This window comes from Pomacea canaliculata, linkage group LG1 (assembly GCF_003073045.1).
Source record: "Pomacea canaliculata isolate SZHN2017 linkage group LG1, ASM307304v1, whole genome shotgun sequence".
Lineage (NCBI taxonomy): Eukaryota > Metazoa > Mollusca > Gastropoda > Architaenioglossa > Ampullariidae > Pomacea > Pomacea canaliculata.
In genome coordinates, this window is record NC_037590.1 from 12,530,436 (window position 1) to 12,547,740 (window position 17,305).

General features: G+C 37.9%; 1 protein-coding gene across 1 annotated transcript; it reads left to right on the forward strand.

Moving 5' to 3' along the window:
• Positions 1-1,807: 1,807 nt before the first annotated feature.
• Positions 1,808-17,007, forward strand: LOC112577068 (ADAM 17-like protease). The gene is made up of 18 exons (XM_025259987.1): positions 1,808-1,823; positions 2,138-2,265; positions 3,116-3,202; positions 3,458-3,553; positions 4,774-4,906; positions 5,320-5,445; positions 5,918-5,923; positions 6,984-7,099; positions 7,700-7,769; positions 8,364-8,502; positions 9,289-9,390; positions 9,581-9,643; positions 9,861-9,955; positions 10,800-10,918; positions 11,076-11,157; positions 12,328-12,416; positions 13,385-13,486; positions 16,288-17,007. The coding sequence occupies exons 2-18, from the start codon at positions 2,263-2,265 to the stop codon at positions 16,585-16,587; spliced, it is 1,728 nt and encodes a 575-aa protein (XP_025115772.1). The 5' UTR covers positions 1,808-1,823; positions 2,138-2,262; the 3' UTR covers positions 16,588-17,007.
• The last annotated feature ends 298 nt before the right edge of the window (positions 17,008-17,305 follow it).

Sequence of the window (17,305 nt, forward strand, 5' to 3'; positions counted from 1 at the left end):
AATAGGGCATGTTAAAAATATTCAGTAGTTTAGTATCTACTCAGTTTTCACTTGTTCTTTTCTCGTTATTTTCAGTTTTCGTTACAGATTGTTTACTTCAAAACCTTGTAACTTTATGTTGATATAGAGTGATATAGACCTGATATTTTGTTGAGATTTTCTTTTTACATATCTAAACATTTCTACGAGGGACTTTTAAGAAATATTTGGTAGTTTAGTAGTTATTTCGTTAAAATCAAAATTTCTTAAATTTTAACACATTACCAAAAAATTCATTAAAACAACCTAAGTCGACTTTTGCAAAAGCCCCTTCATACGATTGTAGATCTTACTTTTAGGTAGCTATTTCAAACAGAAGTTTGAGTCTACTCTCAAAATTTACGGAGTTATAAGCTTTTTAAAATGTTTGTTTTGGTGCCATGTTGGATTGTTTCCATGGCAACCGACACCGTGACAAGTGCAGTAACCTTTTTTTGAAGTCTCATTCAAGGGCAAAATAATTGATACAAAAAGATCCGCGCTATCTCGTGAAACGTAACAATTTTTTTTTCGACAGGTGTCTGGCCTCTTGTGTGGCTGTATGTGTTCTTCACATTACTGGTGACCAATAACCAGTTTTGTGAGAAAAAGAGCAAAAATGACTTTCAAGGATGAGTTGTGCCAGATGGTTTAAATGAAAACGATACATTTGTCAGGAACTTCCGCTTGGTTTTGAAGGCTGGCTCTCCTGTACTGGCCCCAGGATTTCAGGCCTTCGCTGTGGACAAGCACGGCAAGCATGAACATATTTTTGTGAACCCCAATGACTTTTTCTTGGGACATTTACAAGGTTTGTTTTCGTTGGTCTTAGAAGATTTTTGTTCTCGTAGAGTGTTATATTGGGTGACTTTCCTAAACATTGTGGTTTAGATTTATTCCCCTCTATTACATGAAATGAAAACTGAGAAAAATATCGTCTTCCTGATCTCATAACGTCGACAAACCTAGTTTTCATCCTTTTTTTTAGATTAACATTTACAATATTTTTCAGGTTTTATTAATTTGTAGTGCTGAACATAAACGTATTTCCTGCCTTTTCAGATAATGAATCTATTCCCGTAGATGCGCACTATGAGAACGATCTCCTCTGCACGGAAATTCATTTCCCAAATGAAACCTACATCACTGAGGTATCATTATATCCATGTTATAAAGACGATCATTTGTGGTTTTGCTTTAATGAAAGAAGGCAATATTAGGAAATCCGAATTTAGTCAATCTTCCTTTACACAAAAATTATGACCAATTGTGAACTTGAGAACACCAAACATAAATATGGAGAAAGCATATCACATCTTTTCTTGTGTTATTTTTGGTCAGCCATCTTGGAGACATCTTCCTCAGTCCAGCGAGTACGATCTGATTAGCTACAGAGTCTCTGACATCAACTGGACGTCTATGGGTGTCCTCGCCAATCCACGGAAAATCCCGTGAGAAGCTTTGAGCAAACCACGTGAAAATTGCTTGTGACGTTCACTCTTTTTTAGGCTCATTTACGATCCAGTAACGGAAATCACCAATTTAATTCAATTGAGATGCTAGGACTTATAATGTCTGTGTTTCCTGTAATCGTATGAAAGAGGGAGCGCGATGTGATTGTTCTGACTCAGTAGGTTTCCTAACGTGAAATGATACTAATCTGAAAATCCGTCGATTGACAGGTGGGAGTAGAAAGTTATTTTGAACCAGGTTCTTTGCACATAGTATAAAAGTATATTTGTGTTTGGCAGTGACACTCCATATTTAACTTCGTCATCTGAAAGGAAAGGACCAGAATCGTACATGTAAGTGGTAGAAATATTAAACATTTTATACATGTGCCAATTATATATATATAATATTTAGTTGATTATCTAGCGTTTTCCCCGCTCTAAAGTATGCGCAATAAACTTACAAAAAACATTGTATATATATCATGAAATATACAGTTATATATTTAAACTCAAATACATATTCTTACGCTATTCTAATTCACTTGCTCTGAATTTGAAACATTTACAGTCCTGTAAATGCAAAGTATAAATAATGAATTTATGACTTGTACTATCCAAACTAAAGAGCAATGAAAATGTTGCCGGTTAACTGTTACTGCTCTCAGCCAATCGAGGCAAACCAAAGCGAGAAGCATCTGAAACCAGGAACACATGCACCCTGAGGTTGGTAGCAGACTATCTCTTCTATAGCCGACATGCATTGAGCATCTCGGTGCATGCTACTCAAACTATGGTAAGTGCAGTTTGTGTGCATGTCCTGCTGAATACAGTTATTGTTGCTTTTACTCAAGGTAATTCTGATTTGTTTGGAGATAATGGCTTTAATTAATGGGTGAGATGATTCAGTACACTTGTTTGTTTTTGTTTGTTTGTTTGGGGTTTTTTGGGGGGGTTATTTTGCCGTTTGCTTTTAGAGGTGTGGTGTGAGCAAAGAAACATGTATGTGACAGCTCTTGTCACCCGGATGCTTTAAAAATCTATGCATTCGTGTGTGTGTGTGTGGTGCGTCCGTATCTGTATGTGTGAAAGTTCCTGTGTATGTGCATTAATATAAGATGGTTGCATTTACCACCGATAGTAGAATTAAGTAGTAGAGGCCCAGAAATGCTTATTGGTTATTGACATTATATCCTGAGGAAATGAAGAGCAAGGTAAAAATGAACCCTGTACCCATAAATGCTATTGTAACCAACGACAAAGATACTAAATCTTTTGAAAGCAAAACTGAACTTAATTATATGACTAAGCAAATGACACGGGTTACAGTAGTGTTAGGGATGCCTGATATGATAAATTTCTATCGTCTAGTTACCCAAACCAGTCATGTTTGTAACAATCAACCGTTCCTTGCCGAAAAGTTGTTTTTCTTAATTTAACTATTTCATCGCCTTCCATTTTTCCACAAAAAGAGACTAAAGGAGAAATTGGAGAAAAGCATACTGACCTTATGACACTGGGAGAAGTGACGGGCATAGGGGGACAGTTCAAAATATGTTTCAACGAAGTCTTTTGATGCAAACGGCACAGCAAGCCAAAACAGAATGTCGCGGTATTATCTCATTATCTATTATTTTGTCTCGCAGGTAGGTATTATTCAAGCGGCCAACCGCATCTTTTACTCGACGGCATGGAAGGTACCTGGAGATCATTGGGGATTCGTGATAAAACAGGTAAAAACAACAAAGTGCACTTTCCTACGAGGGGAAGAAGGGTGCGTGTGTACGTTTGCGCAAGATTGAAAGAAAGTTTTACTTTACAGTTTTATGAGTGTATTTATCATATAAACACTTTGCCTGACCTGGTCAAGCGTTGGTCCGTGTTTGCTCGGTTGAAAACGGCTTTTATAATTATGCATGGGTGTATGTTCACTCCTTATTTCAGTATTTTACGAATCGTGCGTATACTAAGACATTTCTGTACCTCAGGTGCTGGTTCACACAGCATATTCAACCGGCGAGAAGAATGGACGATACAGTTATAACTATCGGAAGGACAAATGGACCATTGACGACAAACTTAATGTAACGTTGAACGTGGTATCTAATGCAATTCAAGAATTAACCTGTTAAGTGTTATAAGAGTAATATTGGCAGATGGACAGACATGGGGGATAGAGTGATATAAGAGTAGGTGAAAAAACTTTAAGGAAAGCAGAAATCTGTTGTGTCGCTCACGCTTCGCTGATTGTTTACATATTTGCATATTCAAAACAGATTGTATAATTATAATTAAAGTGTACAAATCAATTGAAAAACTTAACAAATTCTAATTATACACGTGAAAAATGTCCTATCGAGGGATGTTTGTTAAACTCCTTTTTTAACTCATTTAAATACACCTTTTTGCCAAATAATAGTGAACAGTGTTCACACTACTCATGGCTTGCATGTGAATGATGTACACTTTGGTCATTGGAAGGTTTAATTCACCAGTTCATTTGCAGTCTATGTGATTGTATTAATGCGCTTTAAAACATCGTGAGACATTGTTGAACAGGTGCAATAAGACCAAAACAACAACTGTCCACCAAATACAGTCCTTCATTTTAATTTATATTCCGTAGCCTAAAATTGCAGTTGGACCATAACTCCGTTTTAGGGATGTTTAAAAAGAAAGTGCTACAAACACCTTTAGAGACAAAAATGCCTTTACAAGTGATACTTCAAACGTTATTCATTCGTAACTAAAGTCAAAATTTAAATATACGACACCATTCTAGGAATGTACAGCTTTCGCCTTGCAAACAACATAGTCTCGTAGCTCAACAGAAAGTACGGTCAAAAGTCGCAAATCGACGTAATATATAGAGGTTTGAGTCCAGTTGTGTAGTCCTTAGTCTATGCTGCAGACATTCCAGTTAAAATGGTGCCTCTTTGAACGCAGTGACCTTTCATTTTTTTTTAAGAAACATCCAGTTTTCGCCAGAAAGTGAATCAGTATCGCAGCGGCTCTATAGCTTGTCTTTACACAAAATATCCAGCTCTAACCTTATACTTCTATGAGAATAATGTTACCGAGCACCTAATGGCGTTCAATTGGCAAGAGATGGCGTGTATGTGCCTGACATAGAAACCACTGTATCATACCCTTCCCATTATTCTTGTTTAGTTTAGGGTTATATCCAGTAGAAGGCCACAATCGTGCTAACAGGAGAATATAGTCAATGCATCACCACAGAGTCTTTCTGGAACAGTAAAAACTCCTCACTGTGAATTTGTTCTGAATTTTGTTCTGCAAACAGAGTTTCTCTCAAGACGAAGATATTCCTAACTTCTGTTTAGCACACTTGTTTACTGCCGATTCGTTCGATGACGGTGTCCTTGGTTACGCATTCGTTGGCTCAACATCAGGACGTGGAGGAGCATGCTCAAGGAGTAAGCAGTGGGGTATCCAAGTGTGAGAGTGTGTATATTTGCATCTATGCATGTGCAATGGTGTGCGTGCATAGAATTAGCCAATTGTTTCTGTGTTCTTGCACGTACGTTGTGTGCAGAGTGTGACGTGCATTTGCTTACTGGATACGAGGGAAGTTTGGTAGAACTTCTGCCTGTTAGCAGAGAATATTGCCAGTGTAGTGGTTTGAAAGCTACTTTAATTATACATTGACCTAAACTTACAGCATTTTTCTTAGTTTGGAGTCAAATATGTTAAGTTCAATCTTAAAGACGTTAATGCTCAGATAATATTCTCACATCGCTACGATTAACGCATACTGTTTGCAGCATCAGTCTGTATAAAAGGGCATAAATTCTATTAAAATAGAGCACCTGAAATAATTCCTTGACAGCCATGGTGGATTTTGACTTATTTCATCATGGGATACTCCGCTACTACCCGCGAACAGGTTGGACGAGTGCAATGGTCAGTAATCAGTACCTTCCTCGCCTTCAGCATCAGCTGGTCACAGCTCACGGTACAAAAAACTACACTTGCAACATGCTTCATGTAAAATGAAAAATTCTTCATCGTCGTCATCTCAGCTTTCTTCAGATGCTACCTTTTACACAGTGTGAAGGCTTAGAATTTATATTTTCTTATGATTCTACCTTTATGTATTTCAGCTTTTGTTTCAATGCCAACTGTCAAAAAGTAGTTTTAGATAGAAACGAATTTGTAAAGAAATTTTAGAAACACCAAGTAAACAAGTAAAACAAGTAAACAAAAAAGTGATCAAATAGTCGATGTAATGAGAGAAATGTATTGATTAGAATTCTTTTCTAGACTTTACACTAATGTAAGAAAAACAATTATTGAGTAATAAGATCACGATGCCATATACATGTATACAGCTAATTCTAAACTTGCAAACAAATCTTTATATTTGGATATGCACATTTTTCTTTTCACGCTGACTCCCAACATTCTTCTGGACTCACCTCCATCAGAGATAGGTGAGTAATAACATTATGATTATTATATCAACGTTTTTATTTGGGAATGAATTTGTGTTGCTCTTTTCGGTTGTATAGTTGTTTTCTAAGATGGAGTTGGTGGTTGATATATTGTCGTATTTGCTTTCTTTGACACTGTAACCAAGTGGTGGGGGTCGTATAGTTACGACAACAAACTTGCAACACTCAAACAAAAGCAGGAACCATCAGCAAGTGTGCAACCCTTTATTACACAGGCTAGTACAATGGCCACGGCTGCGTCGCATCGTCAGAGGCGCTAAACGTCAGGCTGTCCCTTACTGTCACATACCTGCGCCCCCTCTCTGATCCGCCGACGTCTCTCTCCTCCTTTCGTCTCAGCTCTGCCCTGGGAAGGGTAAACTTTCCACGATCCTCCTATATGGCCACTCCGTAACGAATGCAGTAACGAACTTTAACCCTAGCCAATCACTGCCGAGTATACTTTCTCGCCATGCCTCAGCAGATCCCGCCAACAACAATCATCCGCCGGCCCCGCCAAAACTAACAACAACGCCGGACTACCGGCCCTCTACAGTGCAAATAAATAAATCTTACAAATAAAAGAACAAATTATATGGTTAAAGTAAAGTAATGGAAAATAGCTCAGCTAATATAAATGAAGAGCTTAGGCAAGAACGTAAGAATGAGAGTCATTTATCAAACCAGTATAGGAGACTTGCCAAAGCAGCTGGCAAGGGAGGGAAAATAGCGAACTCGCGAAGAAAACGTCATCACGTTTGTTCTCGTTGTACAAACGCAATGACACTTTCGCTCTCGTTCCCACATCTTACAGAGAGAAGTCACTACAAGACGGATAGAATCTCCCAGTCCCTCCCCACCAATACACAAAATCAATGTTACAAAATATCTTATGCAACCAATATTTCGCGATTCTGTGGACGGTTCAAGAGGGAAAAGGGTCATTTAAAATAGCGTTAATGGTATTAAATACCAGAAAACAATCTCATTAAACAATTCCTTTGACTAAGACCAGTCAGTGCGAGGTTGATCACAAATTTGATCTGTACGTCTGAAACAGGACACAGCTGGGGAGCAAGTCATGACGATGGAGATGTATGTTCTCCAAATGACCAGTACGGCGGTCACTACATTATGTACATGTACAGCGTGAGAGGAAACCAACCCAACAACTTTGTATGCCTTTGGTTTCACAGTTAAGCTTTAAAGAAATTCTTCCAAAACTTAATGACATTATCTAAAGATATCGTATATTAAGGAAATAGAAGTACAACATTGCATGATTACACCCTTGAGAACATAGGTTGTCAATTCTTGTCTTTTAAAATAGTCTTTTATTTTTAAAAATCCTAATCACAAAATGAAATCGGTAACCAAAATAGGAAAACAATATGCAATAACTATTCTACTAAGAAATCATTCAGCGTATGTATGGATAATTATATGTATGACCACAGTTTTTGCAGTGATATAGCCTTAGTTCCTGGCTTAGAGTAAACACCAGTCTCCCTCTCTTTTGTTTATGACTTTATTGATTTTAAACATTCGATAATACTGAAGTAGCTGCTGCTAATAATAATAATAATAATAATAACGACAAGAAGTTGCTTATTCGAAGGGAATCCCTTTTCCTTGTATTTTTCGTTTTCTTAAAATGTCAATGAGTTTATTTAATGTCTAACTTTAAATATAGATACGTTTTGCAGTGACAATGATATTCTCTTTAACATTGTGTTAAAATTTCATTTTTTACATTCCACTTAATATTACTTGCAGCGGTTCTCCAAATGCAGCATAGATGATATCTCCAGATTTCTGGAAGAGATTAGCAGCGATTGCTTCTCACGTAAGTTGGTTAAAGCAAACATGTGTCTGCAGTATAGCATCGTCTCTTCTGATTAACTGCCCCACGTATTTTGAACCCTCGCCACTCGCCATGCAACTGGAAACCTGCAATATATAGGACTATTATTTCATCCTTTTCAAGGCACTGGATGTCTTTCATGCAAAGAAAAAAAAACCTGTAATTTTAGCTTAATTAATCTTTGTCGTTAATCGCAATGCCTTTAAGATCAGTTGAAGCAAACATGATTTCGTGACTTATCTGCCCATTGCTTGATTGCACGTGTCTGTCCTATCCTGTTAAACTCTGTGTGTGTGTATATATATAAAATTGCTTTTACCTTTGTCAAAACTTGAAGGAATGAAAAATACTACAGATCGTCTTCTTTTCACCTTCCCTAAGGCATACTTAAATGCATAGGTTCCTGTCCTTCAAAAGTAATGTTACAAAGCAAATCGGCAAGGCAAGAGCGAAATTTTGGATGACAGTGCCTATCACCCCTCTCAAAAGAAATATTTACTTCACAGAAGGGAAATACAACTGTGTTGTTAATATGGGCTTATTATAATGGGTGAGATGATAATTTTCTGCTTACAGCGCGTAGTGAGTATGTACTAACCTGTGGCAATTGGGTGCTTGATGAACGCGAGCAATGTGACTCAGGCGCCTACAGCCTGGAGGGTTCCGATCCATGCTGTACCAACACTTGCACCCTTAAAAAAAACGCCAACTGCAGGCAAGTTTTCAAGCAATGTGGTGTCATGTGCTTACAGTCGCCCAGTTCCTGATAATGTCTATATTTTAACTAGTTTTTGTCTTTTGAGCCAAAAAGCTGTTATCTTCGTTTAAAATGTCTTTACACAGCTAGTGCAGAGAACCTTAGCTGTTGTCGGGCTAAATGTCTTTGTTCCATGTTTACTTCCTGTGTTCGCATTCAGTACAAGCTGTCTGTAGTGTGTTTTAATTTCTTCGCAGACTTTTTCGTATTTCTCTGAACTTCTCTTCTCCTACATCCCGGTCAGACAACTCTCTTCGTTTGACGACAGTATGCTGGCTATCCCTATCACCAGAACAACAAATGGTCACTGGATTTTTAGTTGTTGTACAGCTAAACAGTGGAGCACTCTCCCCTTCCATATCCGTCACCTACATTCCACTGAATCATTTAAACGTGCACAAAAATACATCTCTTCGATAAGCTTTACTCCCAATAACACCTAAGGCGAGTCTATGTCCTCAAGCCCCCACTAACTTCTTTCGTCTAATGTTTAGTCCACCTGCTCATCTCCTTCTGAAGATTCATGTAACTCACTTTTAAATCATTACCGTTCGTTACCCGTTTCCTCGTCGTGTCTTCCATGCTTGTCCGTCATTACTTGTCACTACTATCGATCACCTTTCCCTTCTTCTATTCTGCCTATGTCTTGTTTTTGTCTCAAGCGCTGAGAACATGTTCCTTAATGAGCGTGATCATGTACTAGATAAATCACTCAGCTATTTTTATTATTAAAAATTATTACAGTGATTACAGCACCCCCTGTTGTTTGGACTGCCAGCTAGCGCCGGCAGGAACCATTTGTCACCCGAACCTTGACCTGCAGTGTCAACAGGCCGCAAGATGCGAGTATCCTTTTCCTGCTCTTATCAATCCGTAGGTAATCAAAAACACTCTGTGATTATTGACTTCCAATGAATGCCAAAAACATTGATTTCGAGTTACATCATCTGCCACTTGTAACGATGCATGTCTGCATGCGACGTGCCCTGGAGTTGTTCGATTTCGTTTCGTAAGTCCATCCTTAACTGCAGACCAGTGGCATACACTTTGAGTGCCCCAAAGCTCCCAATGCAAAAGATGGCACAAAATGCGTCGACGGGTACGTCATATATCGACCTGATTTTGTTTAAGAAAATATATTTGAGTTACATATTTGCTTATTTACTTTTTTATTTTTTGTGTACTAATTTTTTTTTAGAAGACAAACTTAATAACTGAGAAGGGAAAGTACTCAGAAGAGCGCCAGACATAGGTGGTTAGCTTGTGCACTGCATAATTTGTAAAAATTTTAATAACCGTTGTCTTTCCTGTTTTAGAGGTACTTGTTTTAATGGTAGCTGTGTTCCCTACTGTGAAACACTTGGGAAAAAGAAAAATCTTACCTACAAAACATGCATGTGTGAACACAGCGGTGAGTTTTTAAAATAAGGTTGCATACACTTTTGACTACTTACAACTGCGGTCTTAGAACGATGCAGCATGCAAGTCAATATGACTTTTCGGCTTTTTGTTTTTTTTTGTTTTTTTGCTAGGCATTCATATTTGTGGACAGAGAAGTTGAAATGATATAAGTATTTTCACCATCGTTTTGCGTAATTTATATAATGTATACGAAGTTTTGTGTTTCCTTGCACTGTCGTTGTATTTTGGTTAGTCGTTATTGGGTATTTTCTGCTGCATAATTTGTTCTTTGTTGAAAAAGGGTAAGTGAATGAGAATGTTCATGGAATAATTAACTGTACTATCTTATAAACTAGCGCAAAATAATCATTTTTCTCCACCAACCTTTATGGTGTTGCGGCCCTATGCTCTTCGAGTAGTAACAAGGACTAAACAACCTTAATGGAAAACTTTAGAACATGAGGCTTGTATAAATGTTCGATGTAATCGAAGGTTTTGGATAACTAGAACTAAATCCTTTTTTTCCATGAAAATTGTTTGGCATGGATAGAAGAAGATTTAAATGAAAACACTGATTAAGATTGGTTCGACGACAATCATCAAAAATGTGTGGAAAGAGGTTACAGGTGCTTTAAATCATTAAGTCAATTTTTACCTAAAATATTTGGTTGCATATCAGGTGACACATTTTTGGCTTGTGGGGCGAAGGTATTCACCCGTACGGAGAAAATAGCAAAAGATTGGGGGTTTTTTGTACAGGCATTCGAGCACAGATCTTTATAAGTTTTAATACATAGGATGACGGACCTTGTACATTTAGATTCTCGTGTAGTCGAGCTGCTATCTGTTGGCAGCTACTGCGGCCTGCATGCGTTGCTGTATGGAGGTTTATAACAACTCAAACGGTCCGTGTTTCGAAACGGATCAACGGCTGGGAAACAAGCGGCAATGTTTCAACGGTTTTTGCAATGAAGTGAGTGGTGAAATTGTTGTCGCTAGGAGTTAAGGAACGTTTGCGTACTGATTTTTGACTACTTGAAGCAGAATTTTGCATGTAAACTGCGTCTTAAGCCTTTTAATTAAAGGGTAAATTCAATGATTACGAGAGAAATTTTCTTTTCTCTCTGCAGGAAGGAGTGTGTATCCCAACTGAAGGCAATTTCATGCGCAAACTCAGCGATTTCTTCAATAACCTGCAGTTTGATTCCCTAGGTAATAAACAGGCTAACCTCCGATCGACTGAGCACCAGCTTGTGCAACAACAAAAACTCATCTTTGCCGAGAAATGTGTTACGGGTGTAAATAAGAGCAGCAAAAGGCTAATATGCTAAGTATGAAATTAAGGAAAATATTTTGAAGATTCTATCTCTGTTATGTAAATTACAGGTAAGACGTTTAATACCCTGTGTGGTTTTTGACGAAATAGCAAAACCGATGGAAGTTAGAAGATTTGGAAAGTGTAAGGAATGTAGGGAGGAACAGTTTTAATTAAAAGAATTGGCGGGTGTACTTTGTTTGCAGTGATTGGGTAAAAGATCCAAATCTGGGTGAATATGCTTGTTTTCAAGATATATGTCTGCTATCATCCCCATGAAGAGAAAGAGGACGACAGCACTGACGTCAAGATACGTTTGGATATGCATGGATACGTTTACCTTTAAAGGTCTCAACCCATGTTGATGAGATATATGACGTCGCGGTTTCGACCCATTGTTGTGCTTGGGGATGATTGTAGCTGTTTATTTCAAAAACAGAAGAACATTCACCCAGATTTGGTGAAATAGTATCTTGCGCTAAACTTTCCCCATTCATTACAAACATTGTTTCACCCCACTGGTACTTTAAAGGATCAGTATTTCTGTGCATTTATAACTGCATCTAAACACACTAAGACCAAATTTTACCCTTCTTAAAGATACGCTAATTTTTGTTGTTTTGTTTTGTTTTTTTTAAAGAAAACTTCAGATGGTATAAAAAAACTGAAAGCATTCATTAAGCTTTGCAAATAATATCGTTATGCACACAAACACTCTCATTTTCTTTCTAACTCTAAAAACGGTAAAGTCTTACGTAAGTACACAGTTCTTCCCAGGGCATGGTGTATCTTGCTTTAATAATGTCTCTTAAAATATTATAGGATGGGAATAGCTCATATTTTTATCTGGAGACAGGAAATAACACCTTCAAAAGAAAACATTTTTCATATTTCTTTGCTCATAAGTTCTTATTAAGTATCAATACCTTTGTCAACAAACTTATAAAATGTTTTTTTTACAAGAGGCTTATTAAATTTGTTCAATGAAATAGTATCCTTAATTTCATGGTGCTTGATACATCGCAAGTGTAAATGTTCTTATTGGGGACGCGATTGTCTGTTAAAAGCGGAGCTTATGAAGACCAACCTCATTATGATTGTCATAGCGCTGTCGGCAATAATCTGGATTCCGACGAGCCTTTACATTTCCCGTAAAGTGAGTTTTGATTTTCGAAAGAAATTATTTTTAATTTGCTTGGAATTATACTTAGAGCCAATCTTATGTACGTTTCTCTTACACCCTTCCTAACGTATAATGAATTGCTTTATAGTCTGTCTCGTTTTGTCCGTTTTATTTGTACAGTCGCATCTTCCGATACTTGAATAGAATAAAAAAAAAAAAAACCTCAGTACAAACTGTCCGTGCTGTGTTTTAATTTCTTTGCAGGTGTCTGCCCCGATTATTTCTCTGAACTTCTCTTCCCCTAGATCCCAGCCAGACCACTCTGCTCTTCGTCTGATGTCTATATCCTAACTATTCTTGTCACCAGAAGCAGAACATACGATCATAGATTTTTAGTTACTGTACTGTAAAGCAATGGAACTCCCTCTCCCCTTTCATATCCGCCGCCTACCCACCATCCAATCCTTTAAACATGCACTGAAGACACACCTCTTTTGAGCATTATTCCTAACAACAGTCCACAAAATGAGTTCATCTTTAGCCTTCCATCAACCTTCCTCTCGGAATCACGATACCCTTCTTGCCTGATTCCTCTTTGCGTTTTCTACATTTGTTTTTCGTTAATCATCTGCTATTAGTCATCAGTACTGTTGTTTATCCCTCCGTCCTTCATGTGTCGTACATGTCTCGTTCTTGTCTCAAGCTAAGAGCACACTCTTTACGATCGTGAGTATGTGCTATATAAATCACACATTTATTTTTTATTATCATTCCTACCTCATCACATAATGTTTACATATCTCCTCCAACCTTCATCACTCACCCTTCTCCGACATAAGCCTGCTTCTTATCTTCCTTGGTTACAGAAATATGTCGCCAATGTTTGTCCTCTTATCAGTCTCTCGTAAAATATTCATTCGTAGAATTTTTTTGTTCAATTTTACTAGCTCGTCTTTTTCAAAATGGCATAAGTAGTACATATGAAGTTATTGTTTCTGAAGGATAAGAGACTCCTACAACAGATAAGAGATGAGGATATTGCCATAATGCAACTGATGGAGCTCTGGGAACAAGAAGAAATGTCCATGAGGAGCAACGACTCGGTAATTATGAAAAAATCTTTGTATGCCGGAGTTTAATCATGCGTGTAACCTTCTAGTAGTTTAGTCACAATCAACTTGCACGGATAAAGGTATACATACTGTATTTATGTCTATGTTAACTCCGATGCAAATCATGAACCAACAATAATATGAAGAATAATGGTTTCAAGCCATTTAGTCTCCAATGCCTAGATTCTTTGTCTGTATGTCTGCAGAGTCTGGCATCTCCACGGTACGATAAGCGCAATGTGCAACTTGTACAGTGTGACTATCCTACTTAGTTGTTTGTTATAATTATAATACCCGACATAAAGCTGCTTCTTTCTGAAACACTTTGTTACTGAACTATCGTGTATTCTACATTTAACACCCTTGTTTTGTATTATGTATGAAGTTCGATGTAAATCCTGAAAAAACAATAATATACTTGAATTGTAGCTGTAAAGAATGTACCTGTAGCCTGTTTAGAATCGGTGTGAAACACAAAGGAAATGATAACTTTTTCAAAAAGAATAATGGAGCCAGAAACTTTTCTTCATGCAGCTTGATCACGATGCGAATGAAGCTGGGAAGGAAGCTGAGAATGAACACAAAGACACAGAGACACAGATTTGAGAAAAGAACAGGTTAGAAGGTATCTGCGTGACTCAGGTTTTGCACATGTTATTTCCAAAATATGCAAAACCTATTTTATCTATCTAGCTTATTTCTATTTGTAAATCTATATGTATGCAAGACCGCTACCACTACTCTTCCGACTAACATTTTGAATTCTGTGCTCCCAGATGATTTCTGTAACGTGTTCGCCAACAAACTGAAACAAATACGCGAAGACCGTGACTCTGTCTGCCGCTATCCTTTGTGTGTCATGCTGATCCTAAACTGTGACATTTCAATGGGTGGCGGAGAGTGGCTTTTATAATCTAATTGTAAAATCATCGTCTAAAACATCTGGATCCAACTCCCAAACCACTTGCTAACCAGTTGGCCTCGGGCCAGTGATCATCAAAATTTGGACCTATTCGCTTTCCTCTGGCACAGTACATCACCAGTACTTCGAAAAAAAAAAACCCAGAGGATTAACCATAATGATTCAACTTATGTTTTTCAAACTTTCCTTTTGTCTCAAACATTTTGGGAAAGGTCGTTCTGACCCAGCCGCAAAACCAATTCTCTTTACCTTTTCGAACGTTTCCAGTCCTCTTGGTGTAACATTGAGAACGCTGTCTTCCGTTTTCTGAATTTAATTGTAAAACCAGATGATAGAAGAGAGTTACTTGATCTCGATGTATCTTTAAATTATTTAGATTATGGGATATTGTAAGTGTAGCTCGATAAGTCTTTTACTGGAAGTGCTTTACCCAGGTTTTGGTCTTATCTAGGCATTCAAAGCAGTCTCATACGATCACTGGTGTTGTTTCATCTCCCAGCGTACTTTTCTGTGGTAGGCCGCTGGGCTCTAAGGCGGGGCAAATGCTATTTACTTTATGTGTTCAGCCTGTGTCAGATGTTAGTCCTACTCACAGCTGTGACTATAGGAAGCATGTTGTTGACATCAGTAAACACCGTGCTGTGAAAAGCTCTCCCGATACACACTTTTCCATTGCTTTACTTCTTACTTTATCTTGTGGATAATCAAGAAGAAGCTAACACTGGACTGCATGAAGTAATGATCCTCTCGGTTCAGTGGACTGTTACAAGAAAGTGCTAGCAGAAGAACGGGGCGGCTTCAGACCAGGCAGAAGTACACAGTTAAAATTATCTTCAGCTGCCACATCCTCATAGAAACACATCTACAACACTATGTCTCTTCCATAACTTCATCTACTTTACAAAGGCATTTCACAAAGTCTGCAAAATTCAACATGACAGAGAGCCTGAAGCGCTTTATAAGACGGGTGAAGGCATTGGAGAACAATGAGAGTTTTCTCTCGCACATTACTGGGGGTCCGTCAAGGTTCCCCTTATCGCTTGTACTGTTCAACATCGTTATCGAGAATATCAGGAAATAAAACCCTACACGACCATCACGCATCCATTTCCATCAGTTGCAGGCCCATATGTGGCCGACGATTTGCACACGACGTCAATCTGATGACCATCACCGACAGCTACACACAAGACCTTATGAACAGACTGACATTGCACATACAATGGAGACCAGGACTATCAAGATCAAAGTCATGGTTTGCCATCATCAGCAAGAGCAATGCAAAGAATTATGCTGCTCATGTAGTAGAAATTATATCACGAATTCAAAATAAACTTTGTTAAAGAACTGCACTTCCTTCCAATACATCATATTTAGTTTAGGACCGCTGTTCTTCATTGTCAGGGTTATCTTTGCCGATTCTGTCAGCTTCTTTAACTACTTAACATCCTGCTCATTGTCTCCAATATTACAGCAGAAAGTCGCCTGATAGTTCCAAACATTAAACTGCAAATTTTCAGATTAAGTTCCTTCACTTTTGTTGTCCCATTGAACTCGCTTTCCACTGTTCTGAAAAATACGCTTTGTGCTTTCAAGTCTCGGTGAAAAGACTTTTCTCATCTAACGTTTCTTTAAATAATCCTGCTTGCTTCTTTTGTGCAATGTATTTATCTATATGTTCTCACTTTACGGTTTTACGCATATAGGTATATGTAATTGTGTGTATGTCTATCAGCTTCTTTGTGTAAGTGTTCTTTGTGTTTGGGGGTTTGGTGGTGGTTCCGATTGTAAGGCACGTTAAGTTTTTGCGGAAAAGTGTTGTTGTTGTTATATTAACAAAACAAAAGCTCATTTACTTGTCCAAATGCAGCCGAAACCACGAACGAAGAACACCGAAAATCAGCTGAGAGAAAAGGAAGGGGTGAAGAGTGATGCACACACCGCAAGGTCCATCAGTCTTAGACACAAGCTGTTGGGTCTTAAGAGGTCTCCGTACGGTCCTTCCAATATAACTCCTACGGTTATTCGACCTACACTTCCTTCAAGCCTGCATCGTCGCCTCACGTCGCACTTCCGTTCGAATTTTGCCATGAACAACTTTTTTTCTGTTGTTTTTGACACTGGTGAAAGTTTGCAGCAAAGTTATGAGTATAATATACAGCTTTTTTAAAACTTTCGAAATTTTAAATTTTAAATATGAATTGGCTTCCAGTAAAGTTCAAATTGCCTATAAGGTAAAGAAACTGTAGTTATCGTTTGCTTTGACCATATTGCTCTTTCTTGTATATTTTATATCAATTCACTTTTTTCCTTGATCTATTTACTCTAGACGCCTTAGACTGCGTGCTTATCGTCTCGTGTTATTATTGACAGTAAAAGGCTGTTTTAGTTTCTGTTTCGTGTATCCTGTGTCTTGTTTCATGTTTGAGGTGACGTTTATTTATAATCGATGTAAAAACATTATCCACAATCAATCTGTTGTCTTTTGTGTCGTGTAAGCGATCAAACATTGCTCTAATGCTGGAGGCTAGTAACTCTATACCATTCTGAACACAGCACGTTTCTGAAAATATAATTCCTGCTGTAAGGTCAGTGTATGCAAACTAAAGAAGATGCGGTGTCTATAAAGTTTGTGACTGCCATAGGCCACCGGAAAAATCCCCCCATTCTGTTCTTTGAGAGAAGGGATGTGCAACCTATGTTGCTCCTATGACCATTTGATATTTATAACATCATTTGCAGGCTTTTTAAAATTACTTGCAATAGCCTGCTATATTTTGTTAAGATGTCGTTTTACCACAGTGTGTTAACTCTTTTGCAAATTTCACAGTCCCAGCGTGCCTGACACTACTCTGAGTCATCACTATCCGCCTTTTCTAATCATCTAC

What these genes read in the sequence shown, in the direction of transcription:
- LOC112577068 (XM_025259987.1), top strand. An exon ending in GGGGATTCGTGATAAAACAG is followed by an intron (nt 3,203 to 3,457) that starts GTAAAAACAACA and finishes TCTGTACCTCAG; the next exon opens with GTGCTGGTTCACACAGCATA. An exon ending in GCCTTTACATTTCCCGTAAA is followed by an intron (nt 12,417 to 13,384) that starts GTGAGTTTTGAT and finishes TTGTTTCTGAAG; the next exon opens with GATAAGAGACTCCTACAACA.